The 23,202-nt window shown below is 38.0% G+C and overlaps 1 protein-coding gene across 2 annotated transcripts; it reads right to left on the reverse strand.

The window, feature by feature from the left end:
- Window positions 1-1,311: 1,311 nt before the first annotated feature.
- Window positions 1,312-22,966, reverse strand: psen1 (presenilin 1). 2 transcript variants are annotated; one of them, XM_038302712.1, is made up of 11 exons: window positions 22,793-22,966; window positions 19,699-19,783; window positions 13,160-13,488; window positions 12,713-12,854; window positions 7,416-7,483; window positions 7,067-7,287; window positions 6,693-6,791; window positions 5,833-5,925; window positions 5,573-5,749; window positions 3,257-3,375; window positions 1,312-3,126 (listed from the first exon to the last, which is right to left on the reverse strand). In XM_038302712.1, the coding sequence occupies exons 2-11, from the start codon at window positions 19,732-19,734 to the stop codon at window positions 2,971-2,973; spliced, it is 1,440 nt and encodes a 479-aa protein (XP_038158640.1). In that variant the 5' UTR covers window positions 19,735-19,783; window positions 22,793-22,966; the 3' UTR covers window positions 1,312-2,970. The 2 variants fall into 2 exon arrangements, with proteins under 2 accessions (XP_038158640.1, XP_038158641.1); XM_038302713.1 differs by having other exon boundaries at window positions 5,573-5,746; window positions 22,793-22,965.
- Between the last annotated feature and the right edge of the window lie 236 nt (window positions 22,967-23,202).

Raw genomic sequence — 23,202 nt, forward strand, 5'->3', positions numbered from 1 at the left:
TAGCTGAGCTCTGAGCCAATTTTCATATAAAAACAATTAAAGAGAACACAGTCACAGTAAAAAGCAAATCCATAATTATATGTATTAGAGATACAGGACTTAACACTGAAAACAGGTCCAACTGTATTATCTGTACAACAGTAGCCCAGCTGATGCCTCCTTCTAGGATGGTTTTAAAGCTAAACAAAGCAACAGGCCACATGAAGCTATAATGACGAGAAAACGCAGAGAGAAGATAAAAGTATAAGTTGAAATAGCAAATATTCCAAAATTGGAGAATATAAGTAGAATGTAGCAGAGTGAGGAAAAGTGGTGCCTAGGTTCTCCAGGAGCCTAAGTTTATAGCAGCATAACTAAAGAGATAGCTCAGGAGAACCTGAGCCAATCTACAGTGGGTAAAATAGCTATTCTAATACTCTGCTATTTTTCAAGTTCTCCTACTTAGAAATCATGGAGGGTTCTGAAATTGTCATCATAGGTGCACATCTGTGAGAAACAAAATCAAAAAGAAAATCCAGAAATCAAAATGCATGATTTTTTTTAACTATTTGTATGATACAGTTGCAAATAAGTATTTGAACACCTATACAAAGATTGGTTGCAGCTTACCATGAGGAGGACGACGTGACATCAAAGGAGACCACCAGGGCAGGAAGAGACGACGGCAGACCAAGGCTCGGCTCTAGAGGCTAACAACTGGAAATGGACAGAGGACCACTGAGCTTCAGAAGAGCCTGCAGACTGAGTGAGCGGTGGAGCGGGATGAGATATGGCATCAGCTCTGTCTGCACTGGAGGTAGGATACGAAAACTACGACGGAGAATTAGCACCAGGCTCGGCCAGGTTCATGTTGGTGCAATCTGTGGTCTGACCATTGGCTATTACACATTGTATCTTAAAGTATGCCAATATTTTATAAGAAAAATTATATTTAAATCATATTCAAGGAATAATGAAATAAAGCAACACCGACTAGCAGTTTTCTTTATTTTTTGTTAAACGTGAATGATAAACTTGATAAAAATGGATCTTTGATTTTAAAACAAAATGCTTAGGTCATATTCTGTTTTAGTGAAAAGTTCGAAATAAAAACATTTTTGCTTTTCCTTGAAATTCCATTAGGATCTTAAACAGAACCAGACGTATTGTGGAGCAAAACATTTTCATTTAGTAACTCTCACTACAACATAAGCTAGAGCTGTACTATCAGGATCATGGCAAGCGTAAATTGACTTTTAAATATATATATATATTTATTTTGCCATTAAGAAATCCTCCTTAGAGGAGAAAGAAATAAACAAGTGTAAAACATTTCATGTTTCACTTTTTATTAAAAAAAGAACATAATCTGAATTGGAATAACCTTGCATAACATGTATGTGAAAGAAACAGAAGTAAGCCAGTCACCCAACAGTTTCTTAATGAACATAACTGGGAGTAAAAGCTGCTTCAGCAGAAATATTATTATTGTTGTTCCCTCCGGGGTTCTTCACAAGCACAAAGCCCGGGTGCAATGATGAAAAAACAATCAGTGCAGCTGGTCCTCCTTTATATTCAATATCAGTTCTTTTATTAAACAGCTTAATTTTATCTAAACCAGATTCCATCTTTTAGGTTGGAGTTGCTGGTTTTGTCCTTTTTTTTGTATCCAAAACAGCTCATAACACATGACAAAGCTGTTCATCCCAAAAATGTTTACAAAGGATCATATTCTCTCAATAAGCACGGCCTGATGCTGGATACTAGCATACATTTCAAAATGTCTAAACACTTGAAACTGGTTTGAAACATTTTCTTCGTATCACAATGAAAGAGTAATAAATCCCGACGGCATCTGTGCGATGCAGTGAGTTCAGGGTTGGACGTAGCATAGTTCCAAACAGCACCAGGCGAGCATCATGAGGGCAGCTGTAGCCTAAAGGTTTAAAGTTTGTGACCAAATGATCACAGGTTACAATCCCTGGACAGATGGGGGACAAAGACACAGCACACGTCTGTCACACAGGTTTAACAAGAACTACAGAAATGCCCTTGAGCAAGGCACTGAACCCTCAGATTACTCCAGCAGGACTGCTCAGTGGCTGACGTTCGCCTGCCTACCTCTTCCAGCTGGGAAGTCTCAAAAGTGAAAGTGAGGGCGAAAACGTGGTGAAGTCTCCTAATCAACTCTAAACTCAATACTGTCAAGAAAAAATGAAATAAAAATCCCCGTTTTATCACAGAAGGGGGAGACGTGTTCATTCATCTTAGAGGGTGGAAATCACCCAATTTAAATTTTTGTGTCTAAGGAAATGGAAAACAATAACAACGCAGTTAATATCTACCACTCTAACAGCAGAGAGCAAAGCAGGCGCCAAAACCTCGTAAACATTCAAATAACACATCATCTATTTATCTGCAGTGTCACTGTGTCTGTTCATGTAATGAAGGCGCTATAAGGGTTAGAGCTGGAGTTGTAATGAAAATGGATAAGAGAGGATTTTTTTTTTTTGCTATAATCTTTAAGGGAGCTAAAAGAGAAAACTCCCTCGTTGAGAACAGCTACCATGTAGGTGTACCTGAGGAAGGCACCTGCTGTAAAACCCCTATTAGGTGGGGCTGTGCGTATATGGAAAGAGAAGAGCCTCCAGATCTAAATCGGGATCTAATATCCCCCAATTAGTCAGTGTCTCAGAGCTGTAGTTGTTGGACAAACTGAAGATTCGGTCTCCACTTGGTGGGAAATGTCTTTTTAAGTTTAAAAGGAAAAAATTTAATTTAAGAACAGCCATTGTGGAAAATATCTCGGTGCCAGAAATGAAGGCAGAGTGAAATCAGCTGGTGTCTCCAGCATCATGAGTTTCTAGAGGTGTTTTTAAGGGGGCAGAGGGGCCGCTGCATCGTCCTTTATTCTCCTGGCCATAAAGGGAGTGCTGTCATGCTGCTGGCCAGAAGGCGGGGGGGTTGAGGGGGGGGGACCCAGGCGTCCTGCTAAATGTAGAACTGGTGAAGAGCGAGCTTGTCCATGAAGGGCCGCACCAAGTTATCTGTTGCAAAGTAGAAGACGAGGCCAAAAAAGATGGAGATGGGCAGAGCGGGGAGAGCTTTCCTGAAGATGGCGAGCAGGAGCAGGGTCAGACACAGGCCCTGCCGGGGGGGACAAACATTGTATGATTATGATACAAATTAAACCCAATAATGATGGTTTAACAGTTTCTAAGAAGGGTAGACGCTGTGCTGACAGACGGAGTAAGTGAGTAAGGAGCTGGTCACTTACAATGAGGATAGCTACAAAACAGGCGAGCGTGGTGTTCCAGTCGCCACTGGCTGTGGCTGAGGCCTTCCCCACCAGCATGCTGTAGAAGATGAAGTCTCCCAGCCCCAGCTTGACGCCTCCTAAGAACACAGGAGGTCGCCACATTTAGGGTGTAGTCAATGCAAACAGTTCCAGTTAGCCCAGCACCCTCCAGCCTTCACAGCTGTAATTACTATAAAAATAAGAACTCCGACCCCATGTTTACAGAAGATTTAAGTTAGAAAGAGCACAGGCTGTCCAAATGGTTAGAACATAAAACCTTGCAACTGCCATAAACAATTGCCTCCTAATCTGTTTCGACTGATAAAAAAAGAAAAATTGTGGCAGTCAGGCGGACCGCAATCTTACAGAAAAAGAGACACATAAAAACGTTCCAGAAAAGTTTGTAGAGAAGGGAACCGAAGCAGGAAAGCAGAGAGAAATCTTTGACTTAACAAGTTTAAATTACAAAGCTCATGTTCGTACTGATGTATGTTCATGTTCACCTATATAAAACGCCATCAGCTGCAATGTGTGCTAGTTGTGCCTTGAATACACCTTCCCTATTACCACAATACAGGATGTGGAGAAATATAGGAATGAAGCTTTGTTGCCTTTATACCAAAAAAAGTATTTCCAATTCATTCAAGTTCATAATTTAAAGTAAAGTTTCCTTCAATGCTGATGATGTTTTAGATTTTCCTAAAAATCCCAAAATTACTTCAGTAAATATATATATTAATTTCACAGTTTATAAGTAATTTGCACAAGAGTGAAATTAGCATTTATCATATATATTTAAGCAAAGAGACACTGAAATAGTTCAGTGTCTCATTTGACCTGTGTTTCTTTGAAGCTACAGAAAACCAAAAATATGCCATCACTGCATAAATGTTTATATCAAATGTAGGAATAAATGCTGTGGACTTGACATTAGAAGGTAACCTCTGGTATAGTTTTAAAGTGATCAAATTTGTGGCAATATTCCTTTGAAGCTGTGGACACATTGATCCAGATAGTTCAGACTGAAGATCAAGTTTTCTTTTATGCAGATGATATTTAACTCTGAGGCAAAGGACATCTGATTTCAAATGTCAAGATAGTGGGTTTCCCATTTTTTCTTGGTGGGCCTTTTTTTTTTTAATCTTAAGAGGTTTTTACTTTTTTTTATATATATTGTTTAATAGAATTTAACATTTTCTTTAATATTATTCCTTTAAAATGGACAGTCTTCCATTAGCAAAAATAGAGCATTGCTTTAACAAAAACATATCAGAAATGCTAACTTTTCCACAGCTTAGAATTAGCAGCTAATAAATGCATAGGTGGTGGTGCACTCAATGGGAGACACCAGGATGCTTCTGCATTTTTGATCAGAGTAGCTGAAATGGGGCAAACATCAGCCTTTTGCGTTTTACTTTTATCTAAACAAAAATTGAAAAAGCTTCCTGGATGGGAAGTGAAACGTCTTTCAACTTGGAAACCAAGTCCAGTGGATTGTTTTTAATTTTTTTTTGGAAAGTTTATCTGAAGAGGTTTTGTCAGTGGGGGAAGAGTTCAAAGTCAGCATAAATTACTGTAGATCATTCTAACTTCCAATTTCTGTTTCAATGGAGGACCATCTGTATTCTGTCAAGTTAAAGGCAAAAGAAAGAAACCAAAACAAGAAAAAGAAGTGAAAGAAACATGGAGTGCTCTAGGGAGTGTGAAGCTGTTCATCTGGTGTTCTTCTGTAAGGGATCCAAGATTGAAAGCCTTCATTGGGACATGTGATAAAAACATGCCAAACCGTTTCAGCCTGAAGGGCCTTTGTCAGAGCAAAACCAAAAGGAAAAAAAGAAATAATAGCTAGGAGAAGATGATATATGCTCAACCTTTACCAGGGCAAGACAATTTATGAGGGAGCAGGACTTGAAAATGCAAACAAAGGTTTCAGGCTTTCTGCTGGGCAGCTGAGGCAATTCAATATAACAATGAAGCTTATTGTGGCAATATGTTAGAAACAGGTCAGTATAGTTGAGTAGATTATTGTAAGTTTTAAGTGTACCACTAAATGGAGGTAAGCAGCTTTAAATTACATCTAAGATCTGTCATTTATTCAGATAGTTTATTAAAAAACTAAACAAAAACCACTTAACACTGCTATTACTAAACAGAAGATATAAGGAACAATCTCCTTTAAAAAACTAAACTGTCAAACCTTAAATGAACTTGTGTAAATATTCGCTTCACTGACCCGTTACACGTCTAGCACCCACAAGCAAAAGATTAAAGTTTTATTCTGTTTTCAGCACTCACTCTCTTCATCGTCGTCTTCCACAGGTGGACGAGCAGATGGCATCTGCTGAATCTCCCGTCTGGTCTCCTCAGATGTCTGAAGGGGCCCCAGCTGGTGCTGCTGCTGATTGACCCAGTTGGGCGTAAAGCCCCCGTCGTCCTGCGAGGGACTTGAGGGGGGCGGAGACTCTACCGCTGCTGATGAACAAGGAGAAGCAAGTTTATGTACTGGGAAAAAAAAAAAAAAAACTAAAAAGGAAGACATTTGAATCTGTGCTCACATTCTTGAGTCTGCTGTTGTGGTAAACCTGCTTCTGTTGAGTTCCTGTTGGGCCTGTCAGTGTCCGCCATATTGACGAGCCATACCATTGTAGCTGGAGAACAACAAATGGGACGTAACAAAAACAAGAGTACAAATTAATAAAAAGTAGAAAATGAGTTTTAAATTAAAATGAAGAAGGTTTGGCTAATCCCAGGGTAACATTTAGTCTTGGTCTTTTTGATTTTCACAAATCATTGGGTGGATTAGAAAAAAATGTGCTAAACTTTTGTGTCCTTCTCAATAATCCAGTCCTCATAGCAGTAAATGAAGGAAGCATCACCCCACCGAAAAACAAAACAACAAACAAAATAAGTTTCTTTTAATGATTGTAATGTTTTTAGAGTATCAATAATTGTCAAAAATTACAAATTAAGGGTGTGGGCTCGAAATTCGTTTATCATTTTTTACTCTTTCACTTTTTAACACGTGAGTGTGACTGTGATAAGATGGGATACTTAATTGGATGTTTTTGGGGGGCGATGATCCACACTGATACATCAACTAAATTATTAATAAACCAGTTACACTGATGCAAAAAAGAAAAAAAAAATCCATATAGTCATCTTTAAAGGTTTAGAGGACAATCTTTTATTTCCAGGTGGATCATCTAAATAAGTGGTCCTCCTAATTGTCAATTATTCTGGTGATATGTTTACCTAAGGCCGACCTACGGGCTTGTTTCCAGTTAGCTATAGAATGCAGTTTTAAAATTGACTCCCTAAAAGAGATTATATATTTTTTTTTTTTTATTATATTTAAGTCTCTTTGTCAAAATCTTATTTCACATTAATAAAAACAAAATCTGAAATCTTAACTTACAGGAGTAGATGAGAGCTGGAAATATAGGTTCATTTCTCTCCTGAGCCGTCTCTACAAGAATCCTCAGTGGTCCATTAGGACAGAGCACAGCCAGCAAGTCTGTGGTTGGAAAAAGGATTAAAATCAGGTAAGTGATGCTATGAACCAAATTCAGGGTCAATGAATAAGCAAAAGCAGATTTTCTGGTTCCTACATTCCCAAATGTTCCACTCCAAAGGCTTCATTTATACAAATAAATCATCACATCAGGAACAATTTTTTTTTCTCTAAATGCATCATCTTTTAAAAAAAAAAACAATAAAAATCTCCTGCCCATGAGTCCCTGTATTTAAATGCAGACTCCTCATTTCTGTGCTTGTCAAGGAGAGATTTACCATAAACCGATATGACGGCCAATATGAGCCAGGCGGTCCACTCCGGCAGGTATTTGATGAAAACCAGGGCCATCAGGGCGCTTATCATGATGAGGTAGGCCTGCTGGAGCCGCAGAGGTCCCTTCCAGTGAATACACATCATGCCAACCACACCGAAGTTCCACACTACTATTGCCAGGGTGAAGTAGTCCATGGCCACATTGTAGGTCTTGAAAACCTCTCTGTTTAAAAGAGCAGAGATCAGCTGGAGTTACTGTTATATCAGAAAGAGCTAGATTATTTCACATGAATGAATGACGTTAAATTAAATTTGTAAAACTACATTTAAATCCATGTTTGCAGTGCTTACTGGAGGTAGATGAAGGAAAAGAAGAAGAGCAAGAGGAGGGAGGAGAGAAACAACCATCCTTGGATCACCTGAGAATGTAAACATCAGACTGGTTAATATGCAGCACCGCTTAGGTTAATCTGCATCTTTGATCTAATGTTCAACTTTAAACTGTGGGCTTAAATACAGAAACCAAGATGAAGAGAACAGAAAGTTTAGACAAAGTACCGATATACTCCTCTGAAGGGCAATTGAATCTGCTTTTTTAACCCGCTTTTTGTGTTTAATAACATGTTGTTCACTCACAAGTTTATGTGATGCATTTCAAAGGAAACATTCAATTTCTTCTAAAATAAACAAAAATGAAATATAATAACTGAATTTGAATTAAATGAGTGGACCAAACAGGAAAATATGGAATGTATATTCAATCTTCTACTTCAAAATACTTAGAATCAAAACAATACATAGACTGAAAAACTGCTTCTAAAACCAAATCCGCCCTAATCAGAGATGGATGGTGAGAAACACTGATAGTTGATCACTTTCTGTCACCCAAAGGGAGAAGACCCGAGGAAGAGGAATCAAAAGAAGCTGTTTTGAGCTTAAAATGAAGCCGGAGCAACGTAGAAGTGTAATAAGGTTCTAAAGCAGGACTTTCAGCTGGAAACAGAAATGATGCATAGCAAAGTTTTTCACATCATGTGCCCAAGATCGATGATGAAAAAGCGCGTATCTGTTGTGGGGTTTCAATTTTGAAGTTTTAAAACAGGCAATTTCCCTAAACTAAGTGTATTCTGGGAGGACATCTTTGACGCACTTAAAGTAATTTTCAGGAGAAATGTCCCAAAAACTCCCTTGGTGGCAATTCTGGGAGAAATACCCGATGGAATAGACAGGAAGGGGGATAGATACCTGTTAAGAATCTTGCTTACAGCAGCATTGAAATGCATAACTGTCAGATGGCTGAAGCCAGAGCCTCCTACATATAACATATGGATACAAAAAGTTTGGGACATTTACATGATGGAAGGAATAACATATTCCCTAAGGTTTCAAAAAACAGTTTTTAATACAAGATGGAGCTCTGTCATACCGTTACTAACTCAGTGACACAGCTACAGGCTAGCCCTTTTGCATTAGCGTATATCTTTGGGTCGATGGAAAATACTATGAATGTGTGGATTGTCTTGTTTCAGGAGGGGATTCATTCAAGTGTTATGTACCATTTTATTTTATTTTACTGTTAGCTGCCTGTTGATTTCAATCTGTTGTCATGTATGCATTATTACATGTGTTAGAACACCCACTGACTCACCTTTCGATGTCTCGTGTAATATAGTGGCTTAGGTCGGTGGAGACAAAAGATTGTAACTGTGTTCATGTGTTATTAAAAATAAAAAAATAAAGTTCAAAAAAAAAAATAAAACAGGCAATTTAAAGATGCCAACAAAGATTAACATCAGATGAGAGGTTGAGGTACTAATGGTAAGATATAACCTGATTAATTCAAAGGATTTCATAAACAACTTCCATCTGATAATGTGCAACAAAATAAGTCTCTAAAACTCTAGTTAACCTTTGTTTAAATGTAACATATTAAAATAGATTTTTCTAGCCTAAGCAAAACTGCAGTTGTTACAATTCCTGATTTATTTGCGATAAAATGTATGAAACAAAAAAAAGTCTGACCAAAAGCAACCTAAACTGCTGAGTGTGGAGAAAAATTTCCTAACCCCCTTCAATACCTCCTCTACCCACTAGAGGGCCTGGGCCATCACGTTGAGGATCTCTGCTTTAACATCTGCCTAAAACAAAATGTTTGCTGCTTTTTGGAATTCTTTGAGTTTAGGCAAACTATTTTTGTAATAATAAACACACTAATAACTAAGAAAGGAAGAGTAAAAACAATTTAAAGTTTGAAACTTTAAATTGTTTTAAAAGTTTTTTAATTTGTTAATTATGAAATTCTGTGACAACCAATCAGCATAATTGCTGGTAATTACAGGAAGGAAAATCAGTACCATAGATGGTAAGGGTCCCCTTATAAATAATTAACAAAAGCTTTATAGATATGATTTTAATTGATCTGAGAACACTTAAAAGCTCACTCGTTCATGCAATCATATTTGTTCATGCTAAAAAAAAAAAAGTATAAATGTTGATTTTCTTTAAAGGTAATAAACTGGTCTAAAATGCTGAAACAGAGCTGTCAGCTTAGGCTCAGTGTTTCGGAAGAAACTGGTCAGTTTTGACTCCAACACCCCTTTAAAGCATAAAACCCTTATCAATGACTTAAAAATGTTTACAGAGGAATTAATAACATATTTCTAACCAATTTATTGGCCATCTAAAGGGGAGCCTTAGTGTAAAGAAGTACTGGAAAGTTAAAACATGCTGAACTACATTTTTTTTAAAACATTTTTTTAAATGCTATAACATTTAGCGACAACCTAGATCCAAAACTTCACCATCAATTGGGGCTTTACGCCTGTTTTTTTTTCTTCGTAATACACTGATCAGAATATAACTTAAATAACTACTAAAAATACACCTCTTTGTTTTCTGAGATTATATCAAATGGATTTAACAAATAGTTATCTAAATACATTTCTGCACTAAAGACTTTAGCTACAAACCTTTAGTTACCGTATTTTCACGACTATAAGGCGCACTTAAACGTCTTTTTTTCCCCTCAAAATGTGCGGTGCGCCCTATGGTGCGGTGCGCCCTATGTGTGTTGTAACTGCGACTTTTGAGACCACCTCATTGAGGAGATGATGAAAGAGTGGCTGAATGTAAGGAGACCAGGTGTTTTTTTTCCACTCATCACCATTAATCTGTGACTTCATGCGTGCCCATCTCCCAGCTGATGTGAAAAACATGGGGAAACAAATTAACGCTGTGCTCGCTGTTCAACCGCTCAACATCGGTGTGAACCGGACCCAGCAGGTGCAGCAGAAGCAGCGAGTTTACATGCAAAGTCAATGGTTGACGCGCGTATAGGTGCAGCAAAAGGTCCTGCAGCCCGTTTTGAGCCGCAGGTGCAGCACGTCGGGATCGTTTAAGCATCTGATGCACCGCCAACGCGCTGCTGCTGCTCGAGATGGAAAATTTTAAGTTTTGCTGCTGGACGCGCCGCATCAACCAATCAGAGAAGCTGATCTGGGAGCTGACAGCGAGACAGACACAGCGCTCTGATGAAAGAGGAGATGATGAAAGCGTGGCTGAGGGAGGTGTAGCCTATGTGAGGAGAACAGGTGTTTTTTTCCACGCATCACCATCGCTGCGTGCCCATCTCACAGCCGATGTGAAAAAAAAGGTGAATCAATGAACGCTGTGCTCGCCGTTATACCGGGGGGTCTGACAAAGAAACTTCCACCGCTCGACATCGGTTTGAAGCGGCCGTTCACAGTAAGGCTGCGAGCGGCGTGGGAGCGATGGATGGCCGACGGAGACCACAGTTTCAGGATAAGTGGAAGGCAGCGCCGGGCAAGTTACGCCACAGTTTGCGGATGGATTGTAGATGCTTGGACTAAAGTGTCTGCTGGCTCTGTTCTTCAAGCTTTTGCAAAAGCAGGCATTATTTCTGAGGAGCTGCGCTGCACGGAAAGTGACTCTGACAGCGAAGAAGGGGAAACTGGCATGTCTGATTTAGCGCAGCTGTTTAATTCAAAAACAGAGGATGATGACTTTGATGGGTTTGATTAATACTTTGTAATAAATACATGAATAAAGCACAATCATACTCAGTTTTGCTCCCGCTCTATTTTTCTACCTGAAAACTTAATTCAACAGCAGCCTCTGGGCGCGTCTCCTCCTCTTCAGCGCGGTGGCTGGCAGGTGTTTTTTCATCTAAATAATCTTAATCTTGCAGCTATATTTGCTGTGATCAGTGGGAATAAAGTAGTTTTAATATGTTTTTAAGTGAGAAAGGCCACCTGAAAACTTCATAATTGCAGTCAGTTCATCCAGATTATCTATTTCTGTCGGAGGCGCTCAGACCCCCACATACCAGCGGTACGCCGACAGCAGAAATCCTTTCGTTCACCGCGGTGGCTGGCAGGTGTTTTTCATCTAAATAATTGAAACTGCAGGCACCAGGATACCGGTAATAAAAGCGAACATATTCCGTCGGCAGGTTTCAGGATTTTAAGTTAATTTAGGAGTGACCACAGCGCTGTGTCATCTGCGATGTGTCTGTCTCACGGCCAGCTGCCAGGTTTGATTAATACTTTGTAATAAATACATGAATAAAGCACAGTCATACTCAGTTTTGCCCCCGCTGTATTTTTAAATACGCAGTAGAGCTATTTAAAGGTAGTAGAGGACATGTACCGGTATATAAAAAACGCGCCCTATAGTCCGGTGCGCCTTATGTGTGTGTTAAATACAAAAATGGGACACATAACTGAGAGTGCGCCTTTTAGTACGGTGCGCCTTATGGTCGTGAAAATACGGTACTAATTATTTTAGTGCCTCACTTCACAGTAAAAAAACAAAAAACAAAAAAACCACACACACAAAAAAACAAGCTTCCTGATCCAAACTCTTAGTTAATAATCCTTCACTTTTAAATTAAATAATCAGAAAACATCCCTTTGCATGTTTATATTAGAGTGTAACACAGTGTTATTACTGCTGATCTGCATCATTCAGATATCATTTCACAATACCAACTTGGCTCACTTGGATTTTATCTGAACTTACCAAAGATGCTTATGGTTAATTGTTCTGCCCAAAAATTGAACCCTAATAAATCCTAAATATAACTCTTTGAATTGCATCTTATTAAGAGCAGTTTGAATGTCTTTTATTTTTACTGAAGGAGAGAACAGGTTGCAGAGGGTCTGGATAGCAGCTCTGCTCATGTGCAGCCTTACAGCACACAGTTTATAGAGACTTTTATAATAAATGGTAAATTCTTGACAGAGCAACTTTTGGGTAAATGAAAACATCTGACAATGAGTAAGATCTTATGTTAAAAACGTCGCTTGTGCACAAGAAGATATTCAAACCCGTTCACATGTGAGGATCTTTTATGATAGGCTGACACAAAGTGGAGGATAAACATGAAAAACATAACATGGCATGGTAGAGGCAGCCTCCCCATGATAAGGCAAGGGGTTGGCAGCATCATGCATATGGGATTAGTTCATTTCCTGAAGCTTGTAGATGTAATATGATAAAGTGTAAAAATAAGTGCACTTTACTAATTTATTTGGTACATTCCTCTTTTCTCATTGAAACAATAACATAGATAAGTGTCAACGGTGAAATGAAGAATTCTCCTGCATTATTCGAGCCTCTTTCTGTACCTTGTAGCAGCGATACTTGTATAACAGCACCAGCACCAGTGTCATGACGATGATCACAGTGATCATGATCGTGGCGTTAAGGATGGAGTTGACGGCTCGCTGTGCGACGGTGTCTGTTTCCTCTGGGAAAGGTGTGTAGATCCTGGAGTTGAGACGAGAAAGAACAGCTGAGCTAATAGCTGAACAGGAAATGCAAATAAATAATCTCAATAAATGAGTAAAAATATTCAGTTTTTAATCTAAGCCCATCATTCGCTTCAACAAGAACCACAGTGACACTTAAATACTCAACTGTCAAACATGAAACATGGTACAGTGCCTCCACCTAGTGGTTGTTATGTTTAACTACAAGACAAATCAACCACATGTAATGTTTGAAATCTGGTCAAAGTCTAAAACCTGATCCGTTTATGAGCAGGAATGAGGTATAGGTCATAAAACACTCACAGTCGCTGTCCATCGTTCCTGGTGTAGAAGCTGACAGATTTTATGGTTGCCACGACCACCACCATGCACAGGGTCACAGGCACAAAGAGCATGATGACGTGCTTGGCCCCGTATTTCAAGGTCATCTCCTCATCCTCTTCCTCTTCGGTCTCCACGACTCGAGCGGGACGAGCAGCGGGTGGCTGCCCGTTCTGCTCGGGGTTAGTACGGTTTCCTCCTCCTCCATCCCCTGCTCCGGCCCCAGAGCCTCCCCTGGACCGTGCTCTCGTCTCTGGTGCCTCATTGGGTTGAGGGTTGGGTTCTGGGCTGGTATTTGTCTGTTGTTGGTCCTTTTGGCACAGAAGAACAAACCCTGTTATTCTCATAATAATTCATAATTCAACCAAAGACAAGAAAGAAAAGCTAGAAAAAAAATTAATGGAGTAAAAAATTAACAGCATTTGTAACATTATCACTATTCCCAAATCACAGTGGTCAATTTTGGTCACATTTCTTACAAGAAAATGACCCTGGCTTTCTCGCTCCAGTCTTATAGGTGGCGGTACCACACTTAAAGTGGGTTTGCCACCAAACAGAAAAGAAGAGAGAGTAGCAGCTCACACAGGCTCAATTCTAAACCAGCCGCCTATGTTTTAACCACTAACTATTGAGGATCACTCCCAATGAAGTCACACTCGCATCAGTGGAGGGCACCTTGATTGAAGGTGGGCGGGTATAAATGAGAATGGGACGCCCTCCTCCCTCAAACAGAAAAGGTATCCCATGTGCGTTGCTGTAGCTCTGTGGCACAGATTTACATGGCATCAAACATTTGTCCCTTTCTTAAACATACATTTCTACAGTCAAAAATACTTTTAAAGAGGACTTTCCCTTTTGGAATTAATGAAACCATTTTTTCCCTTAATTTGTGACTTTCTATCACTGTGATGAAGATGCAACAAACCAGCAGAATTTACACTTAGATGCATGAGTTTCCTCCACCGTTACGCCGTCTGCATTGAAGCAGACTCGCTATATAAGGGCTGAATGGTCCACTCACCCTACCCACTGGTTTTGGTTTAGGCCCCTCAACAGGAACGGTTAGTGCTTAGGGGAAGTGTTTAGGGGTCAGTTTGGGATTGGGCCACACAGAACCATGCATATCCAGATCAGCAGAAGTAAACACTTTTCTACACAACAGTAAAGTCAGCTTTTAAGCTCAAGAAAATAAAAGCCTGAAGTTAAACATCTGCATGGAGGTTGGTGCACAGTAAGGAAAACAAAAATCAAATTAGAGCACTACTTAATTTGGGGGAAAAAGTAAAAATGCAGTTTTGTTTTTTAGCATATAAATTCAGCCTGATTCCAGATTTCAAACCTGGACAAATCTAGAATGAACCAGAAATAATCTGGTCAAAATTTTTACTTGAGTGATATCTTCATAAAATGTTGCTACTCTTAGTTGAGTCAAAAGTTTGGCTACACCATCTACGGTGAGCTTGTTGTTTTCTTTTTTTTGAAGGAGGTTCCAGACAATGACACACAGTCAACATTTATATCAATTTTGTATTTAAATATCATAATAATAATTAATTTTTTTGCACAAAAGCTTAAAAACATTTACTGTGAACATTGAGAGGTAAAGTTGATGAGGAGTGAATATTATCAGCGGAGGTGCTAGTTTCATGTTTTAAAGGAAATTGGTTTAGAAAAAAGTTTTCTACTACCTGGAATTTTTATATTCAGTAACATTTATTTTACTTTTTTTTTTCTCTTACTTTATTTTAATTTTTAAAATACCAAAATTTGCACAAAACTTTGCATTTCGGTCCGTCTTTATTACTTAATATATCCGATAATATGATCAGTTACCTTGTAATAGAGCGGACCTTCAACTAAATACTTTTACAGACTTATTTGAGTAAATGTATAAAAGTACACTCACTTAATTTGCTGACGAACTATTATCACTTAAGTCCAATGTTTGGGTACTCTACCCACCTCCGATATTGTCGTCCTTGTAAACCTGCCAGCTGACAGGCAGTGAGCAGCAACAGGCAGGAAAAAGGACAGTACCGTGTTTCTCGAGTGCTATATTAAGTAATGTGCCACTTTCTTTCTCATAAAACATAAAACTTATTTTTAGAAAAGCACTGCATAGGAGAACAAATATGGCAGAAAGCTACTTTATTTTCAAAGCTGTTAATGTTGAAATTTGGGCATATTTTGAGAATAACCCGAGTATACTTCTTTCTACATGTCCAAAAGAAGTTTTCCAGTGTAAACAAAAAAATCTGTCCCTTTCCTGGCTCTAATCCTGTAGGAAAAAAAAATAAAAAAAAGTCTCAAAGATCAATAAATGGAAAGGTTTAAATATGTTTACTTTCTATAAACAAAACCCTGAGGAGCTGCTAGGGAGTTTGGGCTGTTTTCAAACAAAACAGGAAGGGAGCTGAACTTGTTGCTGCTTAAGTTAATCAGAGGAGGAGGAGGAGGAGGAGGACTGCACCCAGTTCTGCTCTGGTTAATAAATGACTTCAGAAATATGAGGAAGCTGTACTTTTCAGTTGCAAAAACCTAAATATGAGAAACATTTGTCAAGTTATCAGTGCAAACCTCTGCTGATACCGTTACTGACGAAGAACAGATGTGAAACAACTTAAAAAAAGGTTTTGGCTCTAAGCAGTAGACATGGGCCAGTTATCTGTCAGACATCAAGTTTTAAAAAAATGAACCCTCAACAAAAACCATACAATTCCAAAAGTTTTAATCAATTTTAATGAAATCCCAGAAAAAGTGCAGAAATTTCACCCGCCGTTTTAAGAAAAAACATCTTAACTAAAGTACAGTATATACACTCTTATTATAGGGGCTGAAATACTCATTCCATTAGCAGATAAATTACCTGCTCAAATAAGGTACAAAGAGATTTATGTCAAGAAACGTTTACTTATTCTAAGATCATTTTTTGCTGAATTTTACTTGTAAGTTTAGGGCAGCATTGAGCTACAGAGCTGATGGCTTTGGGGTCTGCTGAACACAGATCAGAACAGATGTGCAAAGGCTGGAAAAAATTTATTTGGCTGTGGATCAGCATGCACCACAGAACTTTGAGGAAAGCAGTGTAAGACAATCATTACTTTACCATTTCTCAAAAAGATGACTGAAGCACTAAATGAGGTCACTGACTCTTACTCCAGCATTAAACAGGGAGCAGCAGCTCAGTTAAAAACTGATCTCATACTAGCTGTAAATCACCCTGGAGCCGTTCTGTCAGATTCGGATTCAGATAACTCAAAGGTCTGACTAGAAGGGCCAGACCGTGAGGCAGGCTGACACTTGTAGCATGGAGAACATCAAGCACTTCATATTGATACAATAATAGTACGACAGGAGGCAAAACCCAACAGGCTGCAGAGAAAAATACTCTGATACTGCATTGTTTCGCAGGCCTGGGAATGAGGCCAAGGACACAAGGTGCAGAGTCACCCCCAGATTCCACATACTCCGTCAGTGCTAAACTCCTCCTTGTTCACGAGTTGTGCAGATTACTTGTCTGTCGTGCTAATCAACGAGAGCTGTTCCACATCCACCGCTACTCCTCCGTCCACATACGTCTTCTCCGTTCATCACCGGAAAAATACGGACCCAAGCTATGCTTTGCTCCGCTCCGGTCCGTTGGAAGCCGGCCAGGTCAAGAACCGCAAGAAGATCCGGTTTGTCAAATTAAAATACAGTTACGACAGATTGGTAACTACAAATTAGAGCATGATTCTTATAGATTCCAAAAAGCTAAGACCATTTAATTAAATGATTGGGTGCAAACTATAGGTACTTGAACATACCAGAAAGCAGATTTCTCATCTCAATCAAAATATCTATTTTATACCGACAGGCTTAACAGTTTAATCAAATCCAGTCAAAAAAAACTTCTTATCGCAGGCATGGATGAAGAGATGCTGAGTTTGGAAGTAGAGAACATAGTTCATAAAAAAAACTATTTTGTATGATCCTAGTTATTTAGTTCATATACGCATTATTTGCTTCTGCAAAACTTGAGCAGTCATGGAGGATGTGGGATTTCGGGGTCAGAGTTGTGGAGAAACACTAATGATTTCTGTAGAAGAAAGCATAGGTAGGTGGATCGCATGAAAGCAGCGATCTGACTAGCTGTGGCTACTGAGGTCATACAGTATGAAACAGTTTGAGTTTAACCATATGTTACAGTACAAGTTTAACAGTAAAAAAGTAAAACACCTTTAAGGCAGTAAAAAGACTTTGACCTTGGCCTTCAGCTGTGAGGGAAACACCTTTATTTACAGTAACAGCTGATTAGTCAACCCATACCAACCTTCATAGTATGCATGTACATTTACATGTTTTAACATTGGATGTTTCTTTAAAGTGACAATTCAACACAAAGCTGTGAATAATTTTAAGATAGAAGATAATCAATTGAAGAAAATATTTTTGTAGATATGAAATTTGTTGAAGATATTCAGCCCTCTTTAAAATCCCTAAACAACACCTATTGACTTCAGCTGTCACATTATGAGTGAACAGAGCTAATTATCAACATATCATGATAAATTCAGCCGTTTTGTAAATTGAAGCATCAACAAGTCCAAGAAATGCAGCTGGTAGAGTTCAGTGATAAAACAATATCCCAAAGATGTTTCACTTCAGATAAAAGCTGTTCAATGCATCATCCTAAAAAATATATATAAAAACCAAACTGCTTGGTAATTTCCCATTAGCCTTGTGAAGGTGTACAATTTTGTCTCTAGTGTCTTTGAACAGCTCTTTGGTCTTGGCCATGTTCACACTGCAGCCTGAAGTGACCCAAATCTGATTTTTTTGCCCATATGCGGCCTGGATCTGATCTTTTCATGGCTGTCTGAACAACACAGATCCGATTTTTAACAATGCCACCCAGGCCACTGTGTGTGGTCCTGAATCCAATACAAATTTGATCTTTTCAAATGCGACCTGTGTCCGAATGGCCAGGTCACATTCATCCGGCCTGAACGCCATTAATACCCAAGAAAGGTCATTATTCTGGGTCTTGCTATGAAGAAGCGGCAAGAAAAACAACCACCATGGCAGATGATTATGATACGGAGAGCAGTATTTATGTTTAACCATCTTGAAAAGATTGTATTTTTATGGTTGGGAAAGATCGCTAGATGCGCTCTGGTACTACCATCCATGTTTACTTCTGTAAACTCAGAGCAGGCTGGCCTGTGAAGTCATTGCGTCCTCTACTGGATTATTTCTTTTGGATTGTGTCTCACAGTGGATGCACCTACGATGACAATTTCAAAGCCCTCTGTGATTTCTGAGTGCAAAACAGCAGGGTGTTTAAATAGTTATTTTCCTCACCGTATGTTATTAATTTAGTATGTTATATAGAAATATGAAATTTGTAAGACAATTCGACTATAAAAACTCATAAACATATACTTAAAACTAAAGAAGAATAAATCAAGTATTTATTTATCTTACACACACACACACAGATACATATATATACATACACATATACACATATATATACATACACATATATATACATACACGTGTATATATATATATATATATATATATATATATATATATATATATATATATTTTTTTTTTTTTTTTTTTTTTTTTTTTTTTATCTAATTTAACCAAAGGGTAACCTATATAGGATCGGGTGAGAGGCTGTATGTGAATCAACGTGAAGATCAAAGTGCAACAGTGTCAGAAAAAAAAAAAAACTTAACGAATACGTTTACATTATCTTTACATCCCACTTTGTTATCTAGGGTGGAATCGGTGGATGTTTTACTCATGTAGCATGACTCATTTTATGAGAAGAGACAAGCCATTGTTTTCCCTCAGAGTTGGTGCACAGGGAAGCTGATTGACTAGCCATCACAAATGGGAGGGCTCAGAAATTCACTTGCGGAGGACAGTAAACTCAGCCCGAGTGGTGATGTTTACTTGTCACCAAAGTCTCAATCGACACAAAAAGCCACCAGAATCATTGCTAGTCACTTGACGTGATTATTGGAGCTAAATACGGGCGAATACAGTCAGAGTATGTTTTCAAGTCAGCAGAGGAAATGGGGTATTTTACATCCAGAACTTTCGTATTAAAACCCTTTCATGTGCTTGAATGGGACTAAAATAAAACAAAACACCATTCTATTCATATTCAATTATTGTAAATATGGCATTTTTTGCTCAATTTTTTATTGGTTAATACACCCCCCCTACACACAAAAAAATTAGTTGTGAAATGAAAAAACTTTAATAAAGGAGTTCAATGAATAGTTTTAAACAGCACTGTATATCAAGCCTAATAAACTCAGAAAAGTTCATAATTTATACTGACAATAATCCAAAATTGCCAAATAACAGAAAACGTCTCTAATTTTAAATGAATTCTTCCACTATGATGAAATCAAACTGGCCCATGCCTTGATGTAAGAAATGGTTATTCTCTTTTAACCAAAACTCCAGAACGATCATTACCCAACAAACGGACACAGACATGTTGGCTTCATACTGACCGTATTGTTTTCAACATCCTCTGTGGTGTTCGCCATGTCGGCTCAGCAATCACTTTACCCTCACATGCAAACAAACCTCTTTCACCTTGATGCAAAAGAAGAAGAAACAAAGCATTAGAAAATCTGTATTAAAAAAACAAAAAACATTTCAATAATAAACGTTGAATCACAGACTGCAAGGATAAAGGAGACCATGTCTTATGAGACAAATATTCCTATGGACTCCAGCAGGGCTGTTTGGCAGCTTATGTAATCTATGATGAATTTACTGTAAGGCTTTTTATATGTTTTCCCACGGGTGTTAATCATTATAGGCCTCTACATGTCATAAACTCTTTTCATGTTCAGGTTATTCATGAAAAACATAAATAATGTTGACCATTGAAATATGTCTTCATCCACTTGGATTTCAGTGAAAAAAAAAAAGAAAAATAGGAGATACTTTACTGCGACATTCAAAGGCTCATGTAATAATATTAATTATTGTAAAAAATAAAATAAAAATAAAAAAACAATCAAAAACATAAGTAGCTTTATCTGTTCCAGAGTACGTTCTTACATAAACTCCAAAAAAGGGTTTTCATGTTGTAACAAGTTCAGAGGTGTGAACAGGACGTGACAAAGACTTCCTTCAACATTTTTTAGACCAATTACACAAAAGAAATAAAGACTCTTCACAAAGCTGCATATTAGAAGTAAACACGATATTATGAATATTGAAACTAAATTTATATATAGTATAGCAGCAATCCTGACTAAAACTGAAGAAAAAATGGTTGATTCATTACAGAATCCATTTTATTTTCCTTTTATAGTTACGGTTTTGAAATTTTCCTTTGAATTACCTTTCTCCATTCTTTAGGAAAATTAATTGAATGCTGTTTTATGCTATTATATTTTTATTGCATTATAATTATCAACATGCTTCATTGCCTTGCCACAATAAGAGGTACTTTAAATGATTCAAAAACATTTAGTGATATTAATAAAGCTTTATGAAGCTTTATTAATATCACGGATGGTAACAATGAGATGTACAGACACTAGGAACTATAACAGGCAGATCTTTTTGTCAGAACATAGATGGCAATACTTTCCACAATCCAGCTGAAGAGCACCTATTTGTCTTGTATAACATCACAAGGTGAGGCAAACGACAAGATGTACATTTGACAATCGCTTTTAGTGGATTCTTTCAAGTTTAGGGTCTGCAATCTTTAAGATCCAAAGAACTATTTCTTCCCTAGTCCAGCCAAATAAAAGCCAAAAATGTACATGACCCTTTTATAAAACATCTTGTTGTCTTAGTTAAAGGGGTCATAAAATAATTCTATAGGGTATTTGGCAATGGTCCTTCAGGTCTCTGAATAGGGTGTGTAACATTGGTTGGGCTGAAAATGGCATATTTGCTGTTTTATGCGCCCTAATGCAAGCCTGATTAAAAGCCCTAGAATGAAACGACAAATTTTCTTCCTTTTATGGTATGCTCATAAATATTTAGATGAGTTGTGCGATGATTGGTTGGTTTACAACGAGCGAAGCGGCTGAGCTAAGACACATCATAGCAACAAGCCTTCACTCACTGAAACATCGAAATTTTTGATATGGTAGGGTGACCAGTCCTACTTTTCATATCCCCCCCCCCAAAAAAAAAATGTCAAGTGGGAATTTCAAAATCTTACGGGATTTTGGTCGACTAGTGCAACCCAAATTTTGGGGTGTAACAAAAGTACAGGCCAGAACCATGTAAGGCAACATCCCCGAATTGACGTCTTCATCTATGGCAATGTAAATTTGGTTTTGCGTTCTATGACCCCTTTAAATATCTGTGATAGGAGGTCTGTTGCCATTTATGCATTTTTTTGGTTTTAAAATGAGGACAAAAATAAAACCCATGGATTTTCTTTTATAGGATGTTAATAGCAATGAATATTTTTTACACATTATTGGTTATTTTATTGTAGTTCTTTTAGAGAAATTAAATCCATAAATCCTTCTAAAAACTGCTGAACAGTCAAACACAGGCGAATGTTATATCATTGTTAAAAAAAAATTGTCGGCTCATTCAAATTTTTTGCCACTTTTAGAGGCAGTTATTGTTGGTTCAAGGAGTCACTTGTGGCTGCAGAGATGCAGGTTGCAGACCCTTGCTGTAGATGCTCCAAAGTCTTTGATGCTCCTTATGTTCTCTTCAGATGACAGGTAATCTATAGATTAGATCATAAAACTGCTAAACAACCTATTTTCTTCACAGCGCTCACCAGATTGGTGTTTAATTTGGGATGCGTGAAAGAGAAAAAATTAGCTCTAAGGTAGCAAACATCCCCCATCAACCTTGACAGTGAGCATTAGATAATTTTCTATCCATTGATTTTCCAAAGCTCCATAAGCCTCTCATCTAACCGAAGCACACAGTTCAATCAAAGTAGAGTTGTGCTGTTCAGTTTGAGAAGAAAGAGTTTTCATCTGGTTACTTTACAAAAAATAAGTTCACATATCCTCTGTTCATTATAAGTGGTGGACAGATGAGGTTTTGCCACATCCTATAATCCTATCTATATAATCAATGGATTTCAAGCAACAAAGGAGAAAGCTTAAATAACATTTACTCTAATGGGATTTTTAAAAGGACTTATGATGATTATGTGATCCAAGATATTTCTATTTTCTGTTTTACTATATATTTACTACAAAATCTTTAAGCATCTACATGTTTGTCTACAACTCCTCATTAAACTCTTTAGAAGATTAACACATTAGGATATTAAAAATTGCACGATTGCATTAATTGCAAGAGTGCTGCTTTATAATCCCCCAAAAAACACACCAAATTAATATTTGCTGAGCAGCTACGAAAAATAACGGGTTCCTAACAACGGTTCATGTCAAACTGAGCGACATTAGCTAGCGTTCAGTGTAATGCTGTGTTAATGCTATAGGTATGCTATTATTAAGGAAAAGGCTACAACGGCTAGTTAATGTTAGCCAGTTTTATTTTAACGGCACAGCGGAGCTAACCGGCTAACACTAGGTAACCCCCACAGGTCAGATTTTATACGGCTCTTTGAAATACTCCGTGAGGAACAGTGCTTACCGACAACAAAGGCAGTGTACTTTCCCCCAAAATTCTATTAAAGCAGGTTTAAAAACCGGGCACCCACTCCTCCTCCTCCTCTTTGTTGTTCCTGCGTTTCCTCACAGAATCTCCGACGGCTTCCTGTTCAAGTCGATTCAGCTCCTGTCTAGTCCTGTCACGAGAAAGTGGCGGAGCTCCGGTGCTAACCGGAAGTAGCTCCACTGATAGGCGGAAGTAGCTCCACTTTTAGGCGGAAGCATTGACTGTTAGTAATTTTTATTCTTTTTTATCAAAATATTGAGCATTTATACAAAATCGTAAGGCATGTAATCAACAAAAACATTTGTACGTGTAAGATGCACAGATGATATTATAAGACAAAGCTATTCATAATGGTGCATCAGATGTGAAAATTGGTAATACCAATA

Source organism: Cyprinodon tularosa, unplaced genomic scaffold (assembly GCF_016077235.1).
Source record: "Cyprinodon tularosa strain WSP-4 unplaced genomic scaffold, ASM1607723v1 ctg499, whole genome shotgun sequence".
Lineage (NCBI taxonomy): Eukaryota > Metazoa > Chordata > Actinopteri > Cyprinodontiformes > Cyprinodontidae > Cyprinodon > Cyprinodon tularosa.

What these genes read in the sequence shown, in the direction of transcription:
- psen1 (XM_038302712.1), bottom strand. Translation starts at nt 19,734, where the DNA reads ATGGCGAACACCACAGAGGATGTTGAAAACAATACG. An exon ending in ACAAGTATCGCTGCTACAAG is followed by an intron (nt 7,484 to 12,712) that starts GTACAGAAAGAG and finishes TTACATTCTCAG; the next exon opens with GTGATCCAAGGATGGTTGTT. An exon ending in GGCCGTCATATCGGTTTATG is followed by an intron (nt 6,792 to 7,066) that starts GTAAATCTCTCC and finishes TTCCAACCACAG; the next exon opens with ACTTGCTGGCTGTGCTCTGT.